The 23,619-nt window shown below is 37.1% G+C and overlaps 1 protein-coding gene across 6 annotated transcripts in view; it reads left to right on the top strand.

Moving 5' to 3' along the window:
* SLC25A21 (solute carrier family 25 member 21) overlaps nt 1–20,061 on the top strand; it is a 272,979-nt gene extending 252,918 nt beyond the window's left edge. For 4 of the 6 annotated variants that reach the window (XM_072864537.1, XM_072864534.1, XM_072864536.1 and 1 more), the window contains 5 exons: nt 231–338; nt 5,300–5,464; nt 14,756–14,937; nt 15,752–15,804; nt 18,360–20,058. In XM_072864537.1, coding sequence (XP_072720638.1) covers nt 231–338; nt 5,300–5,464; nt 14,756–14,937; nt 15,752–15,804; nt 18,360–18,430 — 579 coding nt within the window. In that variant the 3' untranslated portion in view covers nt 18,431–20,058. Of the gene's footprint in view, nt 1–230; nt 339–5,299; nt 5,465–14,755; nt 14,938–15,751; nt 15,805–18,359 lie in introns of all 6 variants that reach the window. The other 2 variants (XM_072864533.1, XM_072864532.1) reach the window with 2 other exon arrangements.
* Nucleotides 20,062–23,619: the final 3,558 nt, after the last annotated feature.

Here is a 23,619-nt window from a genome sequence, read left to right as displayed (position 1 = left end):
ATTGACAGTGCTATGAGATTTGATTTTGTATTTTTCAGAATGTGGTTTATGGGTATTGTCACATTGTCTTCATGAACGGTCAGCATCTAATCAAGGGCTAAAGTTGTTTAGTAATAGAATACTGCTGCATTACTGTAATCTCACAGTTTGCATTGTATCATTCAGTTTCATAATCTGATGTATGGGAAATTTTATTCCTTAATTTTTAACTTTAATTTTAACTTTCGTAGGCATTTGCCGTTGCTGGCTTGGGATCTGGGTTGACAGAGGCAGTTGTGGTTAACCCTTTTGAAGTAGTAAAGGTTACCTTACAGACAAATCGGAATGCCTTCACAGAGGTATGAGAATTGCTCCATTCTTCTTTTTCTGCTTTATTAGGCATAATGCACTTCAAAGTTCATATTTAGAGCAGAATGTCTATAATATATTGAGTTGATGCAAATGATTTTCCCACAAGCTTAACTGAAATGAAAAGAGAGAGAACAGACTCAATAGACGATGCCTTCAGATATGCAGAGATGCATATAGTATTGTCAGCAGTTTCAGCTTCTCCATTGTAAATATTCTGTGCCTGAAGTGCACCTTCATCCCTCCAGAGCAGCCAGCAGCCCAGCGCTGTGAGGAACTGTAATCCACAAGTACGAACCTGAGCCCCTTGTACACAGTGCATTTGCCCCAGCAGGCTCCAGACTTCAAGTGAGCACCGAAGGTTAGCGTAAAACACCACGGCCCCATGCCCTAGCCAGGGTCCAGCTAGTGTATTTTATGTTAAAAATGTAGCTGGTAGATTTCAGAGTCTTGGATGAAAGTATTTTTATTATAAGTCTTCACATTTATAAGCACAAACCAGGAAATAGTTATATAATAAAGCACACCAATAATTTAAATTCCTGTTTCACTTCAGAGTTTTATTATTCAAATATTGTTTCATTCAAAGAAGTCAGTGTGCAAAACTGACTTTGTCCATGGTTCTGGGTACTGCTGAAGGGGGGAAAAGATTAAACTGGAAAACAGTGATTCATCAAAATCAAGTGTTCCCAGGAAGACACCAGCTTCAATTAATTTTAATGTAGAAAATGTTCCAGGCTAAAGTGAAGGAAGGCAGTCACACAGTTCCTTCTTTCTTTTCTCAGTGAATAAGACTAACAGTTGTCAAATCAGCTCTTTCAAAAGCTTTTGAGAAATCAGCTGTACCATGGTAGAAGTGCCAAATCGCATAAGCATGGCATGAAAAGGTTGGCTGAATCCCTGGTGAAGCATGATTTTTGCGTATTCTACTATTTAAGTTTTGACTGAGTTAATACTTGCATGCCTTGTAGCACTCATCTGCACAAATTGAACCCTTTTGGGGGATGCACAGTAAAGGGATTTATCACCTGGCCATTTACGTGAGTTGTTTGGGCCAAGCTCCTCAGGTACACTCTGGCAAAATACTGCCACTGATTTCCAAATGTCATAGACTCGCTGGTACCTACTCCGTAACTCATCCAGAGAAGCATTCTCTTTCAGAATAAATTTGAAAACATTTGGTAAATTTCTGTTCAATTCTCAATGCATGCGAAAGAGAGATTTGGTTGCTCCAAGTCTCCACCCTAGACATTTTTTAACCATGGGCAGCAAAGCCACTGCAACAGAGAGCTAATACAGTACAGGAGTAAAAAGGTTAGGAACCTGGAAGGAGAGAGACTGAAAGTGGGAGAAAGCAATGTGTGTGAGGATCTCTCCCTCAGGAAGGTGATATGAAAAAATTATGGACTACTACTGCTCCAGCAGTAGTAAACTAAGCAGATATTCTGGAACTTTCTGCCTCACAGTTGTGAAGGTACAATTAATGTATCTTAATAAAACCTCTGGGTTTGAGTGTAAATATACCAGTATTATATTTTGAGCAGACTAGTTCCTGTAAAGTTCCAAGAGACCGATATATCCTTTCGCTTCATACATTTTAATTTTTTTCTCTATTGCAAACTTTATTACAAAGTATGGGGTGGTTTAGTTAGTAAATTTTATGCAATTACTTACTTTAATTATAGCATCCCTTCCTTGGTGACCTTCAGAATACTCCAATAATCACAGTGCAGCTGTTCAAAAGCATTCTGAGTTGTTTTGTTTCAGGTGAATATTCTTTGAATTTAATTTAAATGCAGATTTTCACAAAAACCAAATAATAGTATATTATCATACAAATAAAATTGTAAAAGAATGCTATTGGCACTCCACTAGGAACCTAGTTTACATCCAAAATATAAATAAAAGTGTCTATTTGCCCTAATGAAAAAATACAAGGGACTGAAGTTCTTAAATCACAAAGATAGTTAAATCACAGACATACCAATTTTTAATATATCTTAAAAAAAAAAGTGTTAGAATTTCACATTTTGCTGTAAATCAGGAAAACTCCAGTGACTTCATTACCATGATCTCAAGTTCTCATTAATAATATGTTAAAGAACATTCCACACTAGAGCATTTAAACTCAAGCCTATTGGGAGAAGCACGTGCATGTTCTATTATACAGTGTAAGGCAATGGTACACTTGTTTCATTACCATGCACTGTTTCTCTAAAAGGGTTAAGTATGTACCTGTGCCATTGTGTAGCTTTCATACTATATGATGAAACCTAATGCAGTTCACATATTTCTTTGACTATTGTATTGAAATAATAAATATATCTTGTTTAAAAGGAATAAGGAAGAGCATGAACACATACACCCACACCCAGACTCCTGCACACCCCCAAAGCAAATATTCACACACTCCGATGACAGCTGAATTATTCTGTGGTACCAGATCATCTTTCTAGGGCTGATAGGTTTAAAGAGGAAGGCCACTATAAATCACATATCCGCACTTTTGTAATGTGGATTGCTACAGGTAAAAATAACGGTGACTTTTTGTTAAGATAAACTGTTATAAGGTCCAACACCTTGTTGTTTGGTTTTCTTTTTTTTATTTTCTTTTCCCCGTAGCCATGGATAACTCACTGGCTATAGAAGCTGGTGTGGTAATAAAAATCTTCTCACCTGACTTAAGAGTTGTGATTAATTAAACAAAGACGAGTTTCTGCTTTATGATGAGAAGAATCTGACTCCAAATTCCACTGACTAGGTCTCTATTAAATATAAGTCAACAGTTATGTGAAGTGAATTAAACTCCACATGTTTATACAATAAATTCCTCTATCTGAGTTAGTCATCCTAAGGTACTTCCATCATCAGTGATGAAACACAGACCTTCTATGGCTTGATCAGCTGACATTTAGATGCCTACTTTGGATGAAGTGAAGTGCTGTCTAGGAGAGCCCTCTTTATTGCTAAAGGATTGAAAAAGGGAGTCTTTTTTAGTAGCTCAGATGTAGATGTAGACATTGCTGGTATCTACATTTGGACTAATGAATCCCATCTCAGGTGTTTAGCATGTGGCAAGCTTCCCCTCTGAGTCATTAGTAAATCCATATGCAAGATGAGACCAAGGGATGCCTTACTATTGAAAGTTGCTGTATTCAGCTTAAATCACTTTGTTCAGGACCACTAGTTATTTTTTAAAGATCTAATCCTCATTTTTTGTGCATGAGAAAGGATGTTACTGCTAGTATCTGGACCGTAGTCCATGTTGGGTATCTACATTTTAGAATAGATTCTGATTTGAATCACTGAGGGTAGTTAGAAAAGTAAACTACAGTAAAATGTATGCAGAGCATTAACAGGATAATATTAGTTACCAAATATGAAAAAACAGAATGAAACTTAGTATTAAAGACTAAATTTGTCAGTCAGCTAAATAAGCAGTCATATGCTGTGTCGGATGTAACAGGCATCATTTGGCTGATTCTGTTGATCTACCACTGTGATATTTTGAAATGGAAAGCTATTAAACAAATAAATGTATTGAAATTAGCAGTGTTCACAGCGTTGTAGTCAAAATTCTTCTGTATTTTCATGTTTGAGTCTCCTACTGGAAGTCATGTTTTGCCTTTCTAATTAAATATTTGGTTAACCAGAGCTGGCTTTATGCTTTGGAGAAAGCCAAACTCAAGTCAACAACTTTTTTGAAAGTAACTTTTCTATAATTCTTCTGAAAAGAAATCTAAAGTGTTCAGAAGGGGGCAACACAGGATTCTGAGTATCACAGTACATTGGAAAATAGATCAAATGTGTACGTAGTCAGGCAGATCCTGTCTGAGGAACTGATCATTATATAAGTGGATTCTGAGGAAGTTTCTTCCTTTCTGCCTTTTATTAAATGGAAGTTGGCTGACTAAAATGATTTCTATGCCTTTTGGGCATTATTTTCAAAACAGGATTTCTAAAGTCAATTTCCTAAATCTGTACCTTGGAATTTAAATGGGTGTTCTGATTTTCAAAATCTAACTACACTTTTCAAGTCAAATAATTCATTAGGAGGGCAAAACGGGATTTCCAGTTAGATGCTTAAGAAAAAAAAAACAAAACACCTTCTTTTCAAGATTTTCAACACTAGAAGAAAGTTTAACATGTGATCTGGTTTTAAAAAGTCCTGTGTACCCAATAACTCCTTCAAAAGTCAGTGTATTAAAGCAGTGGTTTGCATTCTTAACAGCAAGAACCTCAGAGGATCTAGAAGGGTTCCCAGACAGTATATATGCCTTTTTTCACCTTTCAACCCTATTCCTAACATTGAATCTGGAAACTGCCGAACTGATCTTCAACACAAATATTTATAGCCTCCCTTGCTTCTCTAATTTGTGGCTCCCAAGGACTTGTTTCCCTAGCCATAATGGCTCAAAAATTTCCTATTCCAATTCTGTCCCTTTTATCACTCCCTCACCATGCATATTCCTGTGCCATTGGTTTTACTAGAGAAGCTGTTTTTATCTTTTTATTGTCCAGAATAATTGTTACATACTCTAGTTGTGTAAGGGTTTCATCTGTCGTAATCTTAACAGCACAGCATCAATGATAGAAAAACTATTGCCAAATTCACACATTCAAAGCCACATGTAGCTCTATAAAATCTATTTTTTTAAATTATGATTTTAAGACCTTTATCTTTGCTTAAGGGATCCTTAGTCTTTTCAGTACTCAAGTTATGCTTTCATATTTTTTCTGCAATCAGAAAAATGAGGAATCTCTTTTTTTTAATGAAAGTTGTGATTTTTACATAATCACAGGAAAGCAAAAATAACAAATATGGTGAGACTTAAGATAAAATGACAAGAACTGGCAACACTGTGTTTGTCAACAGGATTGAAATGATGCTATGGTTATTGTTTTCTTTTTGTAAAGGTGATCTCTTCCTTCTTTTACTTAACTTGTGTAGCAACCATCTAGCTTTGTTCAAGCTCGGCAGATCATTAAAACTGATGGTCTAGGCTTCCAAGGACTCAACAAAGGTCTTACTGCAACACTAGGCCGTCACGGAGTTTTTAACATGGTTTACTTTGGATTCTACTTCAATGTGAAAAGCATTCTTCCAGTCAATAAAGTAAGTTCTTCATACAATGCAATAGACAAACAGATTAGAGGCTTGGCAATTTAATTAACACTGTATTTTTCTGTGCAAAGCTGTGGTATTTAGTAATAAACATTGACTAATCTAGCTCTCTGTTTTGCAGAAATCTGTAGCATTTTAATGGAAGCAAACCAAGGATTTGTACTTCTCACTTTTTAAGCAAAGCTGAGTATAAATAAAGTAGTCATGTTTGAATTCTCATTTTTATGAATTTCCCTTTATATCACGATAGCAATGTAAAAAGGCAGAAATCAGGATACAGGTATGTTATGCTTATGTTAGGTATGTATGCACTTTTTTGTGGTAAACTGGCTTAGAAGAGAAAAATCAGTTTCTAGAACTTCTTTCAGTATTCACAAAACAAGCGGCGAAGCTTGAGGAGATGGCAGAGCTGCAGTACGTAGGGTATTCTGGCCATGTGCTGGGCCTGTTTACTCAAAAAAGAGTTCAACCTAGTGTTGCAGGACAACAGGACAGATTTATCCATATGGGAGGGAGCCAGCCCGAAACAGGACTTACGGGGTCATACACAGGGGCTTTATGTAGTATGTCCTATGCATAAGTTAAAAAAAAAATAATCTTTATAGCTGTAATTTCACTTGAAGCAATTTTGTTTGATAGTCTTATATTCCTTTACATAACAAAGGAAACATTTCCCTTTACAACAAAGGGAAATTTTACTAATGAAAACGTGGTAATACTGGCGACTTTCTAAATGACTTTGTGAGCAACAGCTAATGGTTTATTAATTACTCCAGTACGGTACTTGCTGAACCGTGTTTTCACTAATGTGATTTTTAGATGATGACAGTTAAAGAGTCATAGGTGTAATATGTAGTGATATTCATGTAAGAAGCTGCAGTTTACATCAAAAGGGATCAGTTTCTATTCCCAGATGAAGTAACACCTCTTTTTTTTCTGCACTTCTGAGTAGCCTGGTATTTTTGTTGGCAACATTGTGTAAATGGAGAAAAGCTCCAGTTCTTATTTGCAGATCATTACAGTAAATTGAATTGTTCAAGAGCAGCTAACCCACAAGTTTCTACAGGTTTCTTTTAGCGTATTAAAGCATACTTTACAATGTACTTTAATCACACATTCTAAAAACTCAAGGCACAAGCATAGCTTGGTACTATGATAGGAGTAAACAGATTTATGTTCATCAAAAGATGAAAAAATTATAATCACTATGCAGAACATTCAGAATCATATGCAGGTGAGGACAAAGAAGCTTGTGTGCAACTTCTATGCAAATCCTGAAGTGTTCTTGTGTAGCAATTGAAGAATAGTAATAGTATTTGGCATAAGCATGCTTTCCTAGCCTTTCAGATTTAAAAAAATGGGAAAAATTTATTGCATGATTAGGAAGATTTAGAGCTTTATGATCTGAGAGAAATTAGCACTTTATACAGATTTTGTGTGATACAGAGAATTGTTAACATCTACAACATAGATTTAAATACATCTAGAAAATGAAAGAGAAATTACTTCAGTGGTGTCAGCCAGTGGCCCAGCTGTCCTGAACATGCTATCAAAAGCAAAAGGCAATTTAATCAATGTAGGATTAGATTGCATTAACTGCAAAAAAGTGGAGAGGTTTGCCTTGCACTTGACCAGTGCAAAGCAGCTTGCACGGTGGCTTGCACAGTGGCTACAACTGTGCTAGTAAACTGCGCAGTGTCACTGAAACTCAGTCATCTGTGCTGTTAAATGTTCCCTGGCACAGCTTTGGCCCAGGCCAGCCAACACTGTTCCTGGGTATGGCTTAGGAGCTAGCGCAGACAAGGAACCATTCCTAATAGGCAGGTTTCATGCAGCCAGTCTGTTTTGAATGGTAATAGCATTTAATAGCGCTAATAAAGTTAATAGGACTCTCTAGGCCAGCTGGCATCAGTGCCATAGACGGTTCTGTACATATAGATATGGCCAATAATTCTGATCAAACTCCCATTAAAATCAATGCAAATCTTACCCTGAATTTAACAGGGCACAGATCAGGCCTCATCTGGCTTGTGTTAGCCAGCAGTATGTCTCAGGCATTTACATGCATTGAACTTCAGTTCAGTGACTGGAAAATAAAAGTATTCAACAATATTTTGTGATCTGTAACTTAAACCTCTTCTGTCAGTAGGCAGGTACTAGAGGCTAAGAGTTATCAAACCTGTACAAGGAATTTATAGAAGCTGTTTTGCAGTTAGTCTGAAAAATATCAGACAGTCGTAACTTTTCAAGATTTCTCACATACTTGATTTCATTACAAAACCTAATTTGTTTACTTTGTATATTTTGCCAGAAAAGAAAATCTTAAAGTCAGTCTTGTGATATTGACAAACATATAAAAATCGTGAAATAAGAATACTACACTTTTGAAATAATTTTGGCTCTTGACTATGTATCTGCTGTTCACCATCTGTAACGTAAGTGGAAAAATGTATGGAAATGTCCATATGAGCCTTTTAGCTGTCAACAGTGCTAAACTGTGCATTAAATTTGCATCCCAATTAAGGATGTTTGCAGCTTATTTTGCCAAAAACAATAAACCTTTTATGTTGAGTGGTCAAGTGATATAAATGACATGTGTGGGTTGTAAATGTTCGTAATGAATAATTTTTCATATGTTCAGTCTATTCTGCTAAACAGACCATTTACAGCCAACCTCATGCTCTGTTTACTGAAAATGGAATAAGCCAGACTTGTTTCAATTGCCACTAATGTATCAGCCATAGAGCATTAACAGCTATGCATCTGCACTAGCAATCAAATTAGTCTGCAAATTTATATCGTCTCAGTTTTATGGCACCTGCTTTTATAGCACATTTCACAGGCATCCAGCAGCTCTCGCTTTTCAATTTTTTATCATAGTTAGGTTTGATGGTGAACACTAGTTTCAGTAAAACCTTTGCTCACTACCACCTCCAAGTGGCTGTCACATTTCTTAACGATATGAAATTTCCTTACTGTCTGTTAAAAGCCCCCTTTGAAACATGGCCAACTGCAAAACTCATTTCACATCAGGCATTGCCTGCCCCAGCTGCCACAGATGTGGCTCCTGTTAAAAGGGCTGCTGCATCAGTGGGAGCTGAGCGGTGTGTTGTTTTGTCAGAGAAAGGGCTCTACACTTCTACAGGCAACGAAGAAGGGATGGGAAACCAAAATGGTGTTCAGCTTGGCAAATAAATAAGAGAGTAGACAACAATTTTATTTTTAGTCGTTTTCAGATCTATGCCAACATAGAAGTTATATGTAGGAACAGACAGTGAAACATCATGTGGTACAACACACATGTACAACATACCACATGTGGCATGTGGTACAACACCGTTGGAAAAATAGTAAACCAAGATGATTTAGGAGAAGACTGGATCAGAGTGGGAAAGAGAATAACCTCAGAGCTACCATCCAAGCTCAGATTTCAGAATGACCTGTGAACTGGAAAAAAAAAATGGCAGTGCTGCATCCAGTACAATGTTAGAAGCCACCCACTGATCAGCCTCCAATCTGAGGTCTCTTGTGGCTGTGGAAACTACAGCCTGTGTTGTTTAAAGACTTCAGCCTAGGCCATCACCACCAAAAGATGTTGTGTCAAAGGAGGAGACTCTGTTGCTACCTCAACTGCTTCTGTGCTGCAGTATTCCTGTATGCAAAACAGATACGAATTTTCAGGAGAGGAATCTTCAGTCAAAATAAACATGTGAAGAAGAAAAAGCGAGTTTCTTCTGTTTTTTCCTATGGAAATCAGGATAATCCTGAAACTGATAACCAGGTTCCAACATAGCTGACAGAGAGGCAGTCTTAAAATAGCTAAGTTCTTGCAAGACCTACAAATAATCATTTAAAAGGAGGAGAGATCCTACAAGTGCAACTTATGAGTGCCCCAGGTGAGAGAAATTTTCAGTGGGAACTTATGCTTTATTAAACACTGGATTCCATGGGAAAAAGCCCATGTAATCCTTAGTCTGAGCTTGCACCTTCCCAGACATTGGTATCAACTAGTCACAAGAACCCATAGGACACCAAACTTCTTTAGTTCTGGTATTCATGTGGCTACCCTTTTTTTTCTGTTTCATAAATTACTGTATAGCTGAGACTGAAGACAGATAGTGCAGACAAAGGTACTGGATGCAGCGGTAAGCAGTAAGACATCCATTCCTGGGTGCCCTTTTCTGCATAGTTAGTGTCTTAATGATGCTATGAAAAGGTCAGCTGCTTGTAACCCCAACACTTTATGAACAGTCTGATCATCTGTGTAGACCAACTCTATGTGGGAGATCTGAGTCTCCAGAATTCTGTACATTTTGTATTTGGTGACCACATATTTGTTGTCTCTTGGTTTTTTATTTACATCAGAAGTTCTTTGGTGCAGATGTTTGTTTTAGGACTAAATGAAGTGAAGTCCTAGTCTTGCCCTATGGGTCCAACAGGTTATAGAAAAAGAGTAAATAATAGATAATAATGCTACTTATAAATCTGGAGTAAGATTAATCATTTTATCAGGAAATTGTACTGTGCGAAAAACAAAACACAGAGGATTGCAAATTGTTTGAAAATGTATACTCTGTACAGCAGACAGCCATGTCACTCTGGAGACTAGCCAGGACATTTATCCTAGTGGCTGTCATTCATCTTCTTATGCTGTCAGACATCTGACAGGTGGATTTTAAAAACTTAAATAAATGTCTGCTGCAATGAGCTTGCACTCAAGGAGGAATCTGAGATAATACCAGTGTGAAAAAGCACATTCAATTCAAACAAAGTGCAGCTGTGACTATGCATATTGGAATGCCTTTTCTGGTCATCAATATATTTATTATAGTTATAATTTCAACATTTCTTATTTATCTTGACAAAGATCAGACCATCATTGTACTAATCAGACAGCAGGCTATAGTTTACAATAAGGAGTTTACTATGTTAAATGCATGAGATGGACAGAAGTTCAGGGTCTATGAAGCCATGAAACTATGAAGCTGTTCCTTAAGCTGTGGTCAAATCTTAAGTCACAAACAAAAATTGTGAATATTCTTTAAAAGAATCAAAGCATGATGTTATCACAACAGTGATGAGACTCACTTTCATCTTTTCATTTTGACCCTTTCTGGAGCCTTACAGTGAGTCTACATCATTTTCTCCTCCTTACTGCTGATTTCTGCTGGGAGTTTACATGCCTCCAAACCATCTGATCACATCTGTACCAGCCTCTCCCGCTCTAAGAGCAGAATTTGACAGCCTTTCTTCCCAGCTCTCCTCTGGGACTCAGCAGGAAGACCCAGATCCTGTCCCTCCTCTGGGTTCTGGCTCAGTGTCTGTGTTTAAAGCAACTCATTTGAGTTTTTCATCTGTTCCTTGTTACTTTCCTGAGAGCTATCTCCCACCTTGCCTCTGTCTGAAAATACCTTTTCTCTTCTGTCTTGGAAGCTCCCCTTCCTCAGACCCACATGTTCCTTTCTTCCATTGTCTGTTGCCATAGGAATATCCTTTTAGTGATTAAAACCAATTATCAGGCTGGCTAAAGCAATTCCTTACAGCCTGTTTTGCTGCCAAACACTTGATTATAGTCAAGGCAGCCTAGGTCAGGTCTTGTGGCACCTCTTAGCTTGCCATAGGAGTTCCTATGCTGTTACACTTCACTTTAGCCAAAAAGGCCAAGAAGCAACTCTACCCGCCTTATTCCTGGCCTATCTCCCTCTTCAGTCCATAATTCCTAGGTATGCCAGGCAGAACCAGAGTTGGCCAAACCAAAGCCTTGTCTTTTAAAGTCCTCCTTGTCACACACAGGGAGGTGGAGTGTGCAGCATACAGTGCAAAGCCTCTCAGCTCCATTCTTGGCTTCTCCCCTGACCCGTTATGTGACCTTGAGCAAAAAAATTTAAATTTAGCAGTCCTTTCAGATCACTTTTGGCACTTTTGTGCCAAGTGTAACTCATCTGTAAAACTATATTATGGCTAACATTTTCAAAGGAGTTTAAGAAACTTAATGCAAATATTCCAGTCTAAGTATTAGTTTCGGGCTAACTTCAGTAGGCTGCTTTGCAGATACCAACTTCAAACATTATTCTATTATTATTATTTATTCTTCATGCAAATTGTCAGGAATTGGCATTCTCCTTATCCAGTAAGCATTATTCTTATATAGTGAGCTTATCTACAAGGTACTCAGAAGTACTAAAACATATTTATAAAAGTTCTTTCTCATAAGATATGTACCTTCATCAACTGAAAAAAACAAAAAAACAGTGAAAAGATGTCAAGGCAAATATCCAAATATTGAAGCAAACAAACATCTAAAAATAGCTTCAGTTAGACAAATTAATATTTATTGATCTTTATTGATTTTTAGACAAATAATATTTCTTGATTGTGAAGAGCGTGGTAAAAAGGTGAGATGATCACAGATTACATTATCCAACCATGGCAAAGTTATTCCATTGTGAATAAGAAACTGGTATTTCACTTCCTTGTGGCATACTGTACTGTGGTGTGGCACCATCTAAAATCAAGTTTCTGTTCTACGTGTTCTACTCATACTGCTGATAAATCACCTTTGCCTAAAAACAGAATTCATATATGGTTTTCCTCCAGTTCTGCCATTTATGAAAGCAAGAGGATCTTGTCAGAATCTTTTTTTCTAATGTACCAAATATGAAACATATAATATTCAGTCAGTGAACTCATGGTGCAGAAGTTAGTGACAGTAACATGATGATAACTGGCTCTGCTAGCCACTTGCAGTGTTAGCACTAGACAGACTTGTTATCCTCATGTCTCCTTTCACAGAGTCCTACACTGTTAGGAATATTTTGGCATTGTCCATGGGGTAGGAAAAGGACAGATTTTGGTATAAAAAGAAAGACACTGCTTCCCGATAGCACCAGCTTGCACCTACATGATGGACAGCCAATGTTCCTTTGTCCATGTAAGCATTGGAGACAGAGGCATAAATTATGTTTGGGAATCTCTTTTTTCACTTGGAAGCAGCAGCATGGTCAAAAGCCACTACTCTGTGCTTTTAGAAAAAAATAACTTTTTAATTATTTTTAACAGCTAAATTTATTGAATCTGTTATACAAATAAAATGATCCAGATATTACAGTGACAAATGCCACAAAAATCTTTCCCATGAGATACATAATAAAAAAATCAATTTATATAGCAAAGCTAGTGTATACCATAGCACATTTGGTTAGAATCCAGTTTTGTGAATGAGCAAAATGCTGCCTTTCAACGTTTTCTGTGTTACAAATACTGGAACAGAAATAAAGCAATCTGTGGTCGTTTCATTTTAGTGGTGTTGGTGCAGTGTCTGGTTTCAATAGATGCTCACTTGATCAGACACCCACTATATCCTATACTCTGTGGCACTCTCAAACACAAAGCAGGCGATGCTGGCATTGGAAATTCACCAAAACATGAAAATGTTCGATTGTTCAAATATAAGGGATTGGTCAGGAGCAGCAAGGCTTGAAATTCAGTGCTTAACAAGTGAATACTTTTGCCTGACACATATTGCCTAGCCCAGAGGGCAGCCCACTGTGCTTGGCACTATGGAAAACGGGGTCCTTGCACCAAATTGCTTGACAAAGATATTTCAGACCATTCTGGACTATGAAAAGTCAACAGAGCAGTGGTGGCGTCCTCACCGCAGCCTGGTTTGGGGAGGTTAGTACAATCTGGAATAGTACTTAGCTCTCAGGTGTGGGTATAATCATATGCCTGCTGCCTGGAGGTAGCCAGGCACCATGCTGGAACGGGGCAGCCATACTGCTGCCCCTCGAACTTCAAAAGGGGTCATTTTTCTTCTCTAGATACCAGAAATATTGGCTTTATTTTATTTGCATTTAAACCACTGTCAGTATGCACAGAATAAACAGAAATTTGCTGCTAAGCTTTTTGTTAATAAAGTCTTGCAATTCTTTATGTACCACAAGCCATTCTAATTTTTAAAAGGTATTACCAGGATGTTTCATGTTTTGTGAAATCAAGGTGTTGAGGTTTTCTGCAAGTAATAAAAAGCCCTGTCGATTTTGACATTTCTCTCTAAACACCTGTATGGACTTTGTCCAATGCATATTATGGAAGTTTTAATTTATATTTCTTGTTGCTAATCTGGAAAGGAAAACTTCTTCATTGTTTCCTTTTTCAGTCACAAATGTACAGGTTTAGGAAACAAAGAACTCTTTCATTTTAATATTGTGCTGATGTTATAACATGGCAAGATCATTGGTTATTTTACTGATGATTTTCTATAATTAAAGTACCTTCATAAAAAAAATGGAACTGCATGTATGGAGTCTGATATAGCAAAAAAGTGTCCTTGCTGTTGAAGACCAATAGCAAAAAAATATGTGCGTAGGAAATGCACTGGAACACACTTCCCTGTGACTTCCACTACTTAGAGAAATAGGATTAAACTTGCTTCAAGAGACTTTGACTCGCAGATAAACTCCGAGTTCTTTGATGTCATAGAAAATGCCAAGGTAGGAGGTCTTTCTCAAAGATCAAATGAAACCCTGTTGGACTGTGAACTGTGAGTGAGCAAAGAAGTTTTTAGATGCACTTCTAACCTGCTTCTAACTTTGACCGTGAATATATAGTAGGGTTCAGAAACAATCTGTTGTAAATTCTTCAGGCAATTAGCTGAGTGAGTTACCACCGTTTATAATGCGCAGAACGTGGAGGCTCTTTTGCAGTTGCGCCGAGTTGGATTGTTAATAACAGGAAGCTAGCACTTCTCAGTACAGTGGATCAGCTACATGTGAAAATAAATGTAAAAAACCTGGAGGGGAATGGCAGCAGACTGAGATTAGCCTTTATTTAATTTAGCATTTGGGGGTCCAACACACAAATGAGCGTTTTAGTAGGCTTCATGGTGGAAGTTGCTGTCATTTGTAAAATATTCTGGCCAATTAGCTAATAGTGTGCTTGGATTTCTCCTGTTTTGATACAGTAATACTAAGTACATTGTGAAGCCCAATTATACAAATCATCCCCATATGCCATACCAGTCTTTCTTTATGAACTGTGTTTATAAATCCTGTGTGAGGAAATGTGTACTTCAGCAATTTAGACCATGTGTAAAAACATAGCCAATAGGATTGTCAAGAAAACAAGTTCCAGCATAGGAAATCCTAATGTGTTCCGCTAAAATAACACGAGTGTGTTGTGTTGTGTGAGTTTTCTGATTAAATACGTATTACTTTATAGTGCTTAACCTGCATAGGTCCTTCCGTTTCCCTTTTTATTCTGTCTTTCTCTCTTTTTTTGTAGGATCCAAATTTGGAGTTTTTGAGGAAATTTGGTATTGGGCTAGTCTCAGGAACAATAGCCTCAATTATTAACATTCCTTTTGATGTTGCAAAAAGTAGGATTCAAGGACCACAGCCAGTTCCTGGAGAGATCAAGTACAGAACCTGTTTTAAAACTATGGCAACAGTCTATAAAGAGGAAGGGTAAAACATTCTTATTTTAATAAATGTCCAGACCTCTGTTTTAGTTCATATGTCCATAAAACCATGTTGTTATATTTCAGATTTGACAAGGACCATTAAGCCACCCTGAACTCACGTATTAAAAGAGCACAATATAACATTTTGACAATGTATTTTAGAATTACATGGAGATATCCTCCTACTCCATGTGAACTTTTACAAAAGACTTACAAGACGATTATTGGGTTGTCAAAATTTATGTTCCACAAATAAATGCTTTGTGTATCTCGTGTAATTTTTTCAACCCTTCATTTTGTAAAAGGAAAATATCAACAGAAAACAGAATATTTCCCAATTTAATCTAATTGTAATTATACAGACCTCTGTACCTTTAAAATGTCTGCTGAAATAATTAAACTAGGGACAGATCCTTGTGGCAATAACATTTTCCAACTTTTTAAAATATTTCTCAAGTGGGGACTGAGTTGTAGCTTTGCTATTCAATTATAGCAGTCATTTTGTCCATGTATGCAGCTGTTGTTAACAGACTTGTCTTGAAAGTAAAACCATCTCACTGATTAAAGTCATATTTCTGATTGGCTAGGCTCACAACGTAGCTTTTGTGACTGAACATTGATTAACTTTTTCTCTTCATCTGATCTGCCTCTGTAAAACGTTAAAATCCAGATACTGCCTGCTATTGAACATGTGTAATTTCAAATAATTGCTTCTAAGTGCTCTGCCAGCATTTTAACAAACACATGCTAAAATTCCATTCTTCTTTTAGAGCAAGAATATTGTTTGAAATGTTTTGTTTGTTTTTCTTCTGCTACAGATTTCTGGCTCTGTACAAAGGCTTGGTTCCCAAGATCATGAGGCTTGGTCCAGGTAGTTTTCCCTCTGTCATTTCTATATTGCTTTTGTTCTTGCTTTCTCTTCCCATTTTTCAGTTTCTTGAAAAAACGTAGTAAGCATCAGTCAAATAAATGAAACTGTACCAGAAATCTTCAAAACGTCTTTCATCTTTGAATGATTTATCTTGATAATAGCATCATCTAATAGTATCATAGATGGATTTGGCTAAATATGTGTCTAAAAAAAATAATTTACACATATATGTCAGATGATTGCAGATCCAAGTAACTGCTGGTTTCTGCAATTACTTTATTTGTGAACAAGCCAAATGCATCCATGCAAATGCCAAAACTGTAATACCTTTGGAAGCATTTCTTAAAGCTTGTCCCATTCCTTCTAATGTGATTTTTTTGTTTCACTAAGACTATTCTGTACCTGTGTAAAGTCACATTAAAATGCTGGTTAGAGTCTCTCCAGTATAAATGCTCTCAACTAGTCGAAGCATAGCCCAAGCGTATCAAATTCCAGTTACTTTCTTCTTCCTGTGCTTTGTGGGGGCTGTAAAGAACGGACACTAAAAGACCGATAGCATGAGCTGGGAAGAGACTTGCATGGCCCTAGAAGGCTAAGAGGACAAGGATGGCTTAAAACTGGGTTTGTTGATTGACCCCTTCTCAGTAGTTGTTACTCCAAATGAGGGAGCACAGTGGTCGAGAGCTAGATCTTCGTCAACTTTTAGACTATTTTTCCCTGACTGGTTTTGATTAATCATGAAAGCAAAGCACTGGGCCCTTCGACTTTGCCAGCCCACAGAGGCAGTCTGTGTCAAAAAGAGCAGAAGCCCCAATTTGAACGGTATCCCATTCCCGTTAAATTGTATTTCCAATTGTGCAAGGTGGTTTAATAGGCAAGAACACACATGGTTAAAAGCAAGTAGGTACAGAGTCTGTTCTGCAGTATAAAGGAGGCATTAGGTTTGTCTGTAAATGTTTGCATATCCAATCCATCTGGCTAAGTCCTAGACCATGCCTGGTTATTGTGCAGGGTAAAGGAAGAAGGTGGGGAGGGGAAACAACGCAGCTAGGCATAACTCTGGAGCTAAAAGCCTTTTCCCTCATACTCCAAAGATACTAGATTACATAAAGGACAAAGAGATAGCAGGGTTTTGCTTCCTCAGTACCTGTTAGCACAGCAGATTTTGGAATAAAATTTTCCACCTTACAAATGACTATGCATTCTGGCCCAGATCCAGCAAGTCAGTTAAGTATGCACTTTATTTTAAGTAAGTTTGTAGTCCCATTGACTATTATATAGATTTGGCTTTCCGATGAAACAATAGCGCAATCTTTATTGCGACTGGAAAGGCAATTCCTTCTTTTAACATGTGAATGCTTTCAGGAAGAGAGATACACAAACAGATCATGCAATATAAGAACTGGAATCAGCCTTGATTTGAGTTCAGACCACATCTTAGACATTGTGTCTATGATTTGTTTGTTGGTCAAAGCCTTTTGCAAACTTTTTCTCTGTCTAGCTGTCTGTGAGTTGCTGTTCATAGAGGATTTCAAGTCTGATCATGGTTCATTAGGATAAATAACAGGGAAAACTCATGTGGTAGTGCTGTGCGCCTGGTTGTCTGAGCCTATCCCATCTACCTAGAAGGGTCAGCCCAGTTCAGCAGAAGCCGTGTTTGTTAGAGGTGCCACCTAACCCGCTAACTGAGCCAACAGGACAAGGCAAAGGAAAGAAAATATTTGTGCCCCAGTGCTGGCACCCCCAAGTAGCACACCGTAACACACTTTTACTCCTGCAGCCTGGAATCTGATTCTCTTTCCCCATCTTCTCCAACTAGAAGCTTCTCTGTATGCTTAGTTATATATATATATACCTTCTGAAATGTTCCCTTCTTTAGCTCATATAGTAATTACAGCCTGCTTATAGAAGGGCTTTAGTCTGGCTTCACTAACAGTAAAGATATTTTATGGCATTCAAGCTGGGATTTTATACTGTTATCAGTTCTAGCAGATAATGCCATTTCATCCGATCAAAACTTTGCCTGTGGATTCATAGCCAGGTACAGGCACAGGAAGATTATACTCATTTCAATACTGTGATCTTCTGCTTTAGACAGGGTAAACAAACAGCTGAAAACCTTTCTTCAGTCTTACCTGGAAGCATTTTCATCACCCTGGTGATGAATTTTTGTCATTCCACCACTCGAGTTGTTCTTTCATGGCCAAATCTAACTCTAAACAAACACACAAATATACACATATTCAGATTAAAAGCTTTACTTGTAAAAGAACAACAAAAAAAATTAATCTTGAAAAAATGTTAGGAAAAATCACACTGAGGGTGATTTTGATTTAATATACAAGTTTTTCACATCAACTTTATGGTCTAATATTAAGTAAAATTGGTATGGTTTAAGAATTGGTGAATTTTTAATGATTAGGGAATTAGTAGAATTAACCATTTTGCAAATAAGGCTTTGCCATATCCTGGTTTAGATTACACACTACAAATGCTCTACAAAATCTTGAAAATACTGAATTTTGTATGTAGTAAAATAATATCTTTTTTTCCAGGTGGTGCAGTGATGCTTTTGGTTTACGAATACGTTTATGCATGGCTTCAGGACACAGTTGATCACAAGTAGCGCTTCTGAAAAATGTACTCTTTAAAATTATATGCATTCTAAAATACACTTTAATAAAGTAAAAGTGATTCTTATCCTTTATGATGTTGAATGCCCTCATATTACACTGATGTTAATACCGTTCAAAACAAATTCAGTCTTCAGGTCTGGATCCAAGAAAACATTTAAGCACAGGCTTTTCTGTAAGTGCATAAGTAAATAGCATAGTTGATATTTGTAATTGTTTTACTGAATCAAGAGAAAATATAAAGGAGATATAGGAACAAGTTAGTTTTTCAAGGACAAACTGAAAATTCTGGACACTGAATTATACTATGGAGTCAATACACTTTTTAAAACATTTCAGCTGAAATGGCAAGATAATAACTTTCAGGGGATTTTGAAGAAAAAAATGGAATAATCCTGTGGGGCCAGATACTAAGCTAGTGTAAACTGACAGCTCCATTGACTCCAGGTTAAGAACATGACCCATACTCTGCAAACTCTTGCATCAATCTTGGGTCCAGTTTCAATTCAGTCCAGTAGAATTTCAACACTGATAGAAGAGCTTCTTAAGTTTTTGGGAGTTAGGACAGAAAAAGGGCAGCACGACTAGCCACAACGTTAAAAACACACATACTGTTAAATGTCCTACTCATTCTTAGCCATATATATCGTATAAATCTCAGTCAGGTCACAGAAGATACTGAAAATAATTAGTCTGAATCAAATTACATAAAAGTGCAAAACAACTGTGGGAATCATAAGAAGAAATGAGTAAATAAAGGAACAGAAAAAAATACTTTTAGGCATATGAGGTTTTACTGTGAATTTTTCATCTACCTTCATATACTATTACTGAAAGAGCTGTCCTGTGATGAGAATGCTCAATGCATCTTGACTGCCGCTTTAGCCTTTCATTACCACTATGGGATGGAGAAACAATGTTCTAGACTGATAGCACATATGCAGGCATAATTAGCTAGCCATGCACCTCAAAGAAATGCAGCTTTCTATAGATAAAAATGTTGCTCTAAAGCTAAAATTGTTGCTTTTCCCAGTCACTGTAAATATAAATAATATTTCAGTGATGTACTCCTGTCTTTACTAGCCATTCTAACTAGCTCTGTGAAATATAATTTCTGCTATGCTAATTGAAGACATAGTTTCAGTTCATGCAGTTGTGCCACTCTACAGTTTGTTTTCAAGAACTCTTTAAATAACTTAAAATTACACACTATTCTGTTATTAAAATGTTCCCATTATCTAAACGTGGTTTGTTGTCAAATGAATGCATATCTTGCAATTGCTGAAAGTTTCTGTATCACCCCATGCTATATTCACACTGTTAACTTTTAATGTTCTTCCTCTTAAGGAGGTACAGACCTTTTTCCCAGCAATCCTAAAGAAGTATCTTTCCAGATTGTTACTTGAAAATGACAGTTCACATGTGAAGTCTCGTCTCATGAGTGTTTTTAATGCATTAGAAAAGCAACAAAAAGCTAAAAACAGAACTGCATTGTCAGTGCTTTCAAGGATGCTTGTACTGACATGCTCAATAAACCTCTCTTTTGTCTAAATTTGACAACACCAACTTCTCATACCTATGCTACTTCACAGCTAAAAATCAATAAAATTAGCTCTGTTACAGTTTATAATTTTAAGGTAAATGTTCCTCGTTGTTGCATTTTGTTATCGGTACTTAGCCAAAGAGAAGACGCTACTAAGATAATTTTGAAAATTAAAAGCAAAATGCTTTATAATTAGTCTTTTATTAATTTAGAGCATTCAAAATATAAAAATAAAAGGCTTTAAACATACTGTATATACATATATAGCCTTTGGTTTTACATCCTTTCCGGCATGATTTTTTTTTTCAGTTAATAGCTCAGCCTGATCTTTGATAAAAAGAGAACCATTAGAAAGCAGAAAACACAGCAGTGTTTTAGAAAACAAACCCAAGAACGTGCCAGCCCAATCGCCCATCACTCCTGGTGTAATATGGGGTCTGATTCGGTTTTACACTGGAGGTCTTCTGTACCGGGACCATGCAAACAGAGTGGGGCTGTCATAGAAGGGAATATTAGGCTTCACTGATTTCTTTGAAAACATTTGACACTCTGGGAATGGAGTGTAGGCTTGTCAGATTAAAAACTTAAATTCTGCACTCACATATACTGCATATTTCACAAATTAATCCATTCACTTCAGTGGGTTCACTGCAGATTTGTACCTGACAGCAGCAGTTGACCCTTGTTTATTATTTAAAAAAAAACCCAACAATTCCCTTTTTCTCCTTTGTTTATTGCAAAGTGGCTTAAAGTTGTGTGGCTAATAAGCTAACATGTTGTGTTTTTCAGTTTACCCATGAATATAAGCAGGAAAAAAAGTCCTTGGGCAAAGGAGTGTTCAATGTTGTAGGCTGACATTTTAAAAAAAAGAATTGTTATGAAAATTCACACAAAAAAGTCCATCACAGGCAGTTCACCAAGGGCCAAGGTCAGGTACCTTTGCTCACTCTGAGCAACACTTTTCTGCACACAGCTCCACTGACTTTCCACTTGAGGGTAAGGTATTATATACAGCAGGCAGATGCGCAAAGAGCTGTACCTAAACACAAAACAAAACAAAAATGGTTCATGATGGTGTATTCCTCATACAAGCTAAGGATCTGTCTCTCTAATTCCCAAAACACACTAATGCCTCATAAGAATCTCAGAAAAGACAACTTTTATTCCACAAATATTCCAAAAATACCTCTTGTTGCTCGGGAAAATTCTGAAAACTTTTAACATAGGCACACTTTGTTACAGGCTTGTGAATTCTCGGAGGTCAAAAAGCTGTGCTACGGAAGGCTTCTCTTCTTTTTTTTTTCCTGGTTTTTTTCCTTTGCTGCACCTTGTTTGTGCTGTACGGGTAACAATAGGTAGACTTACTCAATAATTCTATAATCCAGTAAAAACAACTAGGTTGAAAGCTAAAATCCTGTTGCCAACTTAATCATTTATTGACTCATGATCTTTTTCTTTTTTTTTTCCCTCCATTTTATTTTTAGTGGAGTGCTTATCTAGAATTAAACCAATTTCTTTTTCATGGTGTTAAGGCTCATCCTATTTCAGCTTCAACTGCATAAAGGCAGAATAACGTCCATCACGTCACTAACAGTGTGGCAGCGTGGAAACGCACTTGTGTGCACGTTACCTGTAGTAGTTTCAAAGAAACATTCTTTAAAAAGTGTTCTACTGAATAACAAGGGTTTCAGCATCTCAGTAAAACTAAACAGCTGTCGAATGCCTTTGCTGTACTGAGGCTGAAGTATACAGGATCACTTCCCAGATCAGATGTTTCTTTCCTCAGGGCCATAATACAATACCTATGTTCTTTATAGAAGTAGAGTTTAGTTAACTATTTTTTAATGCAAAAAGCAAAAGTGGCAGCAGCCAGTCGAGTCCATCTATATTTCAGTGGATATACTGTATGCAACATTTGTACTGGTTACTTAGATTATTATGAAAATTTACCCACAGCTGTCTTGGTGATGAAAGCTGGAAATCCACAAAGAGAGGACTGCATTTTAAGACAACTGTATTTTACCTTCCCACTGAATGAATGTTTAATATGGTATGCAGACAGAGCAATATTGGAAGAATGAAGTTTTCTCCTCTGCTTTAACTAGCTGTAGTGTAATTTAAGTTATTGCACAAAGTTTATAAAAATACACAATATATTAATATTCTATGAAGGATATGAAATGTCACACCAGGCTTTTTTTTTTTTTTTTTCCGCGTTCATATTCTGAACATACCTACAGCATGCGGAAAGCATTCTGGAATAACAGTCAGAACTTTATTATTGCCCAACGAAAATAAGTAAATTTTCAAAGATCAGAACGTTAGCTCTCTTGGGATTAAAGTTTAAAGCAAAATAACTGGCACAGAGTACTTGCCACTGGATACAGAGATGCAGAAAGGGAATTTGTTAATATTAAATAATATCTGTGTTTGTAGCACCACCACCAGTATACCAATAAGGAAAAAAAATGCTTCAGAACAACAATGTAAACTTTACCAAGAGCCATATTTTACATTCATTAAAGCAGAAATTAAAGGCAACTTCCTCTTAAAAAAATTACAACATAATCTTGGGGCCAAAAATGCTGGACACAAGTGAGCTGACAATGACGGTACAATTCTGTTTCGCAGTGAGTTTGTTGACTGACATAACTTTGTAAGCATCTCTGCACAGGTTGCACACTAACGGCATTTTTCCTCTACAGTTTTCAGTTCATTCAGATATTTTTCACCCATTTCTGTTTGTATACTTAACACGGATGTGGTGTTTCATGAATCTGGGAGGCTGGCTATAGCTGGGGAGAGTTACTTGGCTGGATTTCTGCCTTTGAATCTTCTGCTAGAGATAACTGTATTTCATGAGATGTTGAAGCCTCCACTGTAGGCACAAAAACACGATGGAAAAAAACTTACCTAAACCTCATCACCTGAGGCTATCACCCCACCATGGAAAGACACAGAGAATAGCTAGAAAGTCACCTTTTCAAGTTTAAAAAAAAAAAAAGTAGAAATAAATGTACTGGAAGGTGAAAACAAATGCTGTCAAAAGCCTATATTTACAAATGGATAAAAAACACAAAGGTATTACTACTGCCTGACAATGGCGACATGCCAGAAGAATCTGAGAGCCACATATTGCCTTGGTTCTATATTTGATTACCAAAACCCAACAAAACAACTAAAAAGTGATCTCTCAATAGCGGTGGATTGTATAACCTCGTTGATGTTGTTCTCTCGGCAATCGACATACCCCTCCATTTAGCCACCTTTGCTGATTCGAGGCATAGCAGAATTTTCTGTGGTGATTTTTCTTTATTGATTTTTTACACAAATCTTAATAACAATTGCACATTTAGAAAGTCTGTGATGATTAAGAATAAATACGTGTGGTTTGACCAGGAGAGTGGGACAAGGCTCCACAAGCCCTTTGAGGGATGCAACGTCTTTACTTAAAGAGCACAACACCACACTTCTCAGTTTCTGATGTTGTCTTCAGCTCTTCCAATCCCAAAAGCCTTATGGGAGACAAGTCAGGAGGAGAAATGCCCGTTATCACCGGCATGAAGAGAGCAGTCCGTGAGCCAGACTCAGGGGGTGACCAGCTAGCGGGCTCATGGTGGTCCTGGACTGGCTCCTGCA

Source organism: Ciconia boyciana, chromosome 6 (assembly GCF_034638445.1).
Source record: "Ciconia boyciana chromosome 6, ASM3463844v1, whole genome shotgun sequence".
NCBI lineage: Eukaryota > Metazoa > Chordata > Aves > Ciconiiformes > Ciconiidae > Ciconia > Ciconia boyciana.
Note: the sequence above shows the minus strand (reverse complement) of the source record. Positions and strands in the feature narration are given on the sequence as shown.